The sequence below is a fragment of the Eptatretus burgeri genome, chromosome 11 (genome assembly GCF_056783735.1).
Source record: "Eptatretus burgeri isolate ZD-2024b chromosome 11, Ebu_testis_v1, whole genome shotgun sequence".
Classification (NCBI taxonomy): Eukaryota; Metazoa; Chordata; class Myxini; order Myxiniformes; family Myxinidae; genus Eptatretus; species Eptatretus burgeri.
In genome coordinates, this window is record NC_140971.1 from 101044305 (window position 1) to 101051804 (window position 7500).

A 7500-nucleotide genomic window follows, 5' to 3' on the forward strand; every position below is an offset into this window, starting at 1 on the left:
TGTGTATTGTACAGGTTTGGGTCAAATCCCTTCGGCAGTTCACAAGTTATCATGATAATGGAAATTTGTTACGCACGCACCGACGGACGTACAACAGAAGAGCATAATGGCTCCAGAGGCATAAAACTTCCTAAATCTGGTTAGCAATCCCAAATTCACCTATCCTTTCAATGAGGATGTTCTTTAGCATTTTGATTAAACTATCACCAATTGTCTTACTTACACAAGGCCCTCACATAAACCTCGCAACTCCATTGCCATCATCACTCGAGTTACAATTCAAAGTAATTTCATTTGCATAATATCATAACAAGTGTGGAAGGGGAGCGATGAGAACTTCAAGACGGAATATCATGGAAAATTGACGTGAATTCGCCTCCCAGTCTCAAACAACAAAAAATATTCATTCTGTCTTGTGGTGTACGAAAGGTAAAGGCCCAAACGGGCTTTACCACTCACCTTTTGCTCTGACGAAGAGTAAAGTCTGAAACATCAGCATTTTGTTATCTTTATGGCAGATGACGAGCCATTTTACTCTCGTGTTTATATTCTATCGTTCCGCCAACGTCAACACAGACGACCAGCTCTTTGCGGGAATGAGCAACTACTTTTAAATGTATGTGTGTGTGCATCACATCCGGTCATTCCTTCCTCTAAGTTGTCACTTCTCCTTCCAAAGGCAACTGAATCATGGTTCTTAGTTCATTGAATTCCATGAGCTTATTTATAGCTGTCTCAAAGAAATCATTTGGTCTGGTTTTGGAAGTCATGCAAATGTGTGATCAGACCTCTGTCTGTGATGGAACAGGACACCAAGTAAAGTTCCCGGAGGTTCCTGCCTTCTTTGGCCACCACCTCAACACACCTGCAGAACAGAATGTACAGTTCAACTAATGATGGACAAGACACATTGCCCTCACATCAAATTCGCCATTACACCAACATATTCCAAATTGAAGAGTTGCATCTACTTGCATAAATTTTAACCAGCAGCATCAATGTGGTCCTGGTACTGGCTCAAAGGTCTACTCATAGAAAAGTTAAGCTTGTATATGTTAAGTGTAACATTAGAATGGTAGAACCCACAGTTATTCAGAAGGACCTCCTGTAACAATGGAAGGGTACAAGTTAGTGGACCAGCATTACATGTAGAGCAGAGCACCTAGAGCAGACAGATTATCCCCATTCCAGATGTTCATGATTGAGCCAGCTTGCTTTTCACCAAAAATACAATCGTGACATGGCAGCTCTCTCCCGAGTCAAGATCAACTTGGTAAAGCTTACAGTTCAAATCCATAATATCACTGCCTTCAGGTTGGATTTGAACCCACAATCTATAGGATGCAGTCCCAAAATCCTCATCAATTGGTCACCACTACAACTCGAAGACAAAGCACGTGGCCAAAATAAAACATCGTCACAGAAAGGGTCCACAGGTTTGCACAGCCAAAGCACATCATAAACGGTGACAAATGTTTTATTTCCTCGGATATGCAGAACCATACTCAGACGTATAAAGGCTCAGTTGGTACCAGAGCAAAATGGCTATCCTTACTTGTCATCAATGGCTCGATTCAGGCAAAGGTTGAGCGTTACAAGAAAACGGCACTTCTTTACAATGTTCACAACAGCCTCCCCGCCAACTTCCGCTACATGCCGCAGATCCAGGTTCTCCAAGTGCTCAAGCTAAAATTAAAAACGCAAATTTAAAGACCATACATCATTTTTAATGCACAAGACAAAACACCACCATTTAAAATGGCTCAATTCACTCAACTCTATCAGCTCACCTTGGCAAGAAGGCTAATACCTCGTGATGTCACTGAACAACCCATAAGTCCCACAGAACGTAGATAAGGGCAGCTCACAGCCAAAGCCTCCACCGACACATCTGTGACCTGAGAACAAAATAATAAGCAAGGATGAACAGATAAAATACAAAAGGTCTCATAATTACCGACACTACCCCCCCCCCCTCCAACAACTCTATTTTCCCTTTGTCCATTTCTTTTACCTACCACCCCTCTCTTAACCATTAAGTGGAAGTACGTATGATACAAAATGAATAACCTGCTCATTTTCTTGCAGATATATCCGCTCCAGATGGGTGCAGGCACGAGCCAAGGGCACCAATCCAGCATCTGACGTACGATAACACTGCCCTAAGTGTATGTCCTTGAGCATAGGGCAGCCTCGAGCTATCTGTACAACAAAAACAGCTCACTTTCAATCAACCGTAAAACACCTACTTACCATTAACTGGGACTTTGCAATCTCAGTGTCCATCATGAGAAAGACACACACAAAAATTGCACATAATGGAGCCTTACACACTAGTTTTAAAGAAGGGCAAGCCAGCAATGTCCTTTACTTTAAATGACATGCGTGCACCATGTCCTTGGCTGTGGGAAAGCACAAGCGACAAAAATCTGGGATGATTTCTGTCTCTTAAAATAGCTTCAGTGATAGGTCATCCACATTAAACACAGGTACCTAAAAACAGCTAGAAGAAGAGAACTTCTTCCCATGCTTGCGAGACCGTTGCTCATCTTCTGCAGGGGGTCGGTGTAGGAGAGCGGTGATGTTCCAGAAATGCCACCAGCGACACAACTTCAGCATAACAGAACACACTAATCAAGATCTGCCAAACTGACAATTCAATATGTTGAACTTCTTTTAGGAGAGAATTAGAGAATACAAGCGTTTCAACAAAGTGGACTCACTTTTGCTTCAAAATCATTGGTAGCGATTCCAAGATAGCAGACCTTCCATTGTCCATCGTCAGGTTGTTCATAAAGTCGACGATTTCTGGATTAACTGCAATGGATGGTCATTTGGAACGAGGTCTCCTTCCTGACTTCCTGCCCCGCCTGAACACTACTTGAACATGAGGTTTGAAGGAGTTTACCCCCATCTTTACCGGATACACAAGTTTCTTCAACAGTGGATGTGTGATCACAGTGACGTTCAAAAGAAGCAACAATTATAAGTTTTCACGAAAACACGTGACGACATCACGAACACAAAAACCAGAGTTGGTTTCAAAGCCACCCAATGCTCGCCTGTTTATACATTTATCGTTTTTAAAAGACTAGTCGAATAATATTTTTTTTTATAAAGCATTGCAGTGAAGTCTGATCCAAATAATTTTAAAGCAATATATGTATTTGTATATTGTAATCAGTAAAAAAGTGTGGTAGATAAAAACATTAGAAAGGAAATAACTTGCACCAAAAACTTAAACATTTTCACGTTCACGCTCACGTTGACGCTGACGCTGACACTCACACTCACTCACGCCGGGGGTATCGCTATAGCTCTCTGTTCTTCGAACAGGTGAGCGAACAAGAAAAAGACGCCGTGCACAGCACGACACTTGCAAAATCCACCCCCCCCTCCAAAGGTTGCCATGGATACATCAACATGTCCATTTCATTAAGATTAAAATTGACAATCTTAATCAAAGCACAGGTCAATCAGATTTTTAAAATTTTCAGATTTAAATTGATGATTTTAGAAGTTTGACCTCGAGTTGACCTTTGACTCTTTGACCTCAAAAACAGTTGCTTTCCCAATATTCAGTGATGAACTATGCAAATCCTGTCCAACTCTCAAGTTAATAGGATATAAAATGACGATTTTAAAGTTGAAAATTGACGATTTTAGAAGTTTGACCTTTGGACCTCAAAATTGACACATTATGTAAATTTTGTTCAAATTTCAAGTCAATCGGATGGAAAATGACGATTTTAGAAATCTGATCTCAAGATGACCTTTGACCTCAAAATCAATCGGCTCCTCAGTTGAGACGACCTCCACAACTTGGGGAACGTTTCATGACGATCGGTTTAGAATTGTGACCTGCAGGCGATTGACAGACAGACTGACAAACAGACAGAATCACAAAATTGATTGACCAATATAGCTGAAAGATCTTTGATTTTGCGAGTAACAAGGCTGGGTATTAAAAAGTATAATTCATATCAAAATATCTTGCGATGTGTTTGAATAATTATCGTCAGCAACACTTTGATTTCAGTTTGTTGGTGGTGTTGAGAAATTGGAGCCTGGTGTGTTGGCGCAGTGGTTAGGGCAGCGGCTTGGGATCCAAAAGGTCCTGAGTTCAAGCCCCGTTGGGCCACTGAATTAAAACACCAGGGGGTTGACTCAGCCTGTCATCCTTCCGAGGTCGGCGAAATGAGTACTAGTGTACTGGGCCGGTGTATACCCCGGTTAAAATAGGTGTACCATATCCCTGTGTCGTAAGAGGCGACCAGGGTTGTGTCAGGAAGGGCATCCGGCGTAAAACATGTGCCAAATCATTATGCGGATCATACGGATGATCCGCTGTGGCGACCCCTAACGGGAGCAGCCGAAAGAAGAAGGAAGGAAGGTGGTGTTGAGAAATCGCCTCGTTCCCTTCGTTCAAGTGCATGGACGGTCATCAATTATACAGAGAGCAGCTTTGTAATGTGTTCACATTGAAATACAATGACTAAATAAACCAAAATGCCATTATTATATCAAACTCAACTGCTGGCAGGACAAAAACAAACAACAAACTGAAGGATAAAAACGAACCTGCTTAACAGCTGTCAAAGTGAAGCTCACATTGTAGAGCAGAGTTGTTTGCATGTCAATAAGTTTGCATGTCAATAAGTCGACAGAGGGCAAAATCCACCACACAATGATAGGAAAGGGGGTAGGGAGGGGAACACAGTGATGCTATCGACCGTAGATGCAGGATGGTCGAGACTAAAAGGTACACACACTCGCATTGAATCTGTCTAGCTATAAAGCGTCATCCCGGTGTTTCACATGCAGAGCGAATCATCAATGTATGTGGGCGTTCCTCGGATACACGTCAAACAGGCACCTTGTCTGCCGGCATTCGTTGGTGGACGTTAAAGATCACACAGTGTTCTTTGTGAAGAGCGAACGAGCTATCGCCGGCACCATGAACAAACTAGATGGTACTCATCGAATACATACCCCACGCAGTCTTGAGAGGGACTTGGTGTGAGCCAACTGTCTTGTTTTTTTAAGGTTTTTTTTCTTTTCTATGATCCAATATGACTGCCAAGCCAAGTGACCGATGACATCATCTTTATCAAACAATATTTCCTATGGGTAGTTGATCAATTTGTTAAATTTTGCATTGATCGGTGAAGAGGTTTCTCCTACGAGGGTACCCAAAGATTTTGGCTGCCAGACTATGTGACACATCATCGAAGTGAGGATTTCAGAAATTTGGCCTACGTGACCTTTTGGCTTACGTTGACCTCAAACATAGTTTGTGGTTGAAATAAGTGAGCTGATATGCAAATTCTCTTCAAATTTATCATTAATCGGATGAAAATTGAGGATTTTAGAAAATTGGCTAATGTTGACCTAAAAGTACGACTGCCATATCACATGGTCATGTAACATGTGGTAAAATTTCAATTCCCTCCGCTGAACAGTTTTTGATGTACGCTCTTAAAAAAATGAAGACACATACACGTATGTATGCTGCTGATCACTTAACCCTGCTTTTCGCTTCACGAGCACAAAGTAGTTACAGATTCCTGCGCTAACCTTTGTAGAACGTCAGGCCTGGCTCGCTGGTTCATGAAAGTCATGGGGCAAGCTTCCCCTGGCTAACACAACAAGTGCATGGAAGTGGGAGGAGTGGAAGGAGTGGGAGGAGGAGGAGGAGGTTGTGTTCGTCCTAATCTGTTGTTTTGGCTTTTCCACGAGCTTCGACTTTGTACACAACGAAGAAGAAGATAAAGTTGGGCATTCGATCATAAGCAGTCATAAATAGTAAATACGTGCACATGTATGGGGAAAAAAAGGATTTGTGTAGCATTTACAGATTTACGCAAGGACACGTCTGTTCCATGTGAAGTCATGTCACGGTACTCGCTCAGCTCGCTGAATGCGGCAGTGTTTAATGTTTTTTGTTTTTTTAATGTCAATTTGATGAAGAATTGAAAGTTATTGTGATGTTAACTTTCGGACGAAAATACTTTTGCACAGCATTTGGGTTCAGAGTGCAAGTTGTGCTCCTGTCAAGCATTTGAATGTTCCATATTGTCTCGCATGACTTGTAATCGACGCTTCCTTTGGTGAGAACCAAGAAAGGTCTTGAGCGACAGCGTTCTAAGGGTACCGATAGTATGTTTGCCTTGTAAGTTTGCTAAAGAGGACAGTGTTTGGTCGACGAGTATTTTACACGCACAAGACACGACCAGGCCAGCGGAGCTGTCGCCGAAGAAGCATCAACTCCATATTAAACTCTGGCTTCTCTCAAGCGAGTCGATGTTGGTCATGCAAAGTTATCGCGACATGTTGAGAATAACGTGAATGCAGTGTCGATTAAACATTTCCAGCCGTCCTAAATGTCGGTGTTCCAGGACGCAACTGCATGGAGGAGAGCAGAAAGGATGACTGACGCTCGGTTGATAAAATTCAACGTTTTTATGGTTTTTAAGTTTGCGTGAGTCTACACTTGCTTTTCAGTTTACCGAAAGCAACATTTCCTTTATGAAGCCTGTAGTTGATTATCCCCATGTTTTTTGAAAAAAACAAAAAATAATAAATAAATAACGGATGATATTGTAATCACCTCGGTCTGTCTGTCCGTCTGCCATACTATCTCCTCCTAAACGGTTGTGCAGAAATTCACCAAACTTGGTCGTTATGATCACCATAAAGCAAGAAGGTGCACGAGCGTATCATTTTTGGTCCCACTCCCTGGGGGTGAGGTCAGAAAGTCAAATACCCCCCAAAAAAGCAATTAAAGGCTTATTTTAAAACGTTTTCAATGAAACTTTGTTTTAGCAATCGCTATTGGAGAATGCATGAAATATGCAACAATTTTTTTTGATTCACCTCCCGGTTCATGCTCCAGGGAGTGGAAAATTAGGGTCACATGGGTCAAACTTGGGGGATAAAAAAAGTTTTAATTCAAAAAATATAATTAAATTTAAAAAGCAGCTTGACTGACATTCCACCAGATCATTCCTGGTATAGATTTGACATATAGTCATTCCTGGTGGAAACATCATTGCTTGCGTCAAGCCATTGCTTGAATTGGGAAACGTCAAGATTTGCAATAGTGCACCATCGACTCTGCTCTAGTTTCTTTAGAAAAAGCCACATCATTTGTCAAAACATTTCCAAGATTAAAAAACAAATCTCCGAGAAACAGCTCAGTGCCTTCCATATAGATCTGAGGAGCCCGTTAGACAGTGCTTAAGCTGCTGTCACACCTTGACATTGAGAATGGTACGCGTACGCTGAACGTACGCTGGCGTACGCTGAACTACTGATGTTTTTTTTAAGTTTTTGGCGTATTCATAACGAGTTTGACGTATGCATAACGTATTAGTAATGTACACAGAACGTTTTGATAACAATGTTTTCGATAATGTGCCTACAGCTTATGGCCAGCGTATGCGGAACGTGAGTCATACGCTGGCATACGTCGAAAAATTTTGAGCATGCTTAAAATTT

The 7500-nt window shown here is 41.7% G+C and overlaps 1 protein-coding gene across 1 annotated transcript in view; it reads right to left on the reverse strand.

Annotated features, from left to right (window-relative positions):
* The window catches only part of FBXL17 (F-box and leucine rich repeat protein 17), a 112988-nt gene that overhangs the window by 6299 nt on the left and 99189 nt on the right, over positions 1-7500 (reverse strand). Inside the window, exons 7-10 of the mRNA XM_085847985.1 lie at positions 2071-2202; positions 1791-1898; positions 1556-1686; positions 789-865 (exon numbers count right to left, since the gene is read on the reverse strand). Coding sequence (XP_085704111.1) covers positions 789-865; positions 1556-1686; positions 1791-1898; positions 2071-2202 — 448 coding nt within the window. The remainder of the gene's footprint in view (positions 1-788; positions 866-1555; positions 1687-1790; positions 1899-2070; positions 2203-7500) is intronic.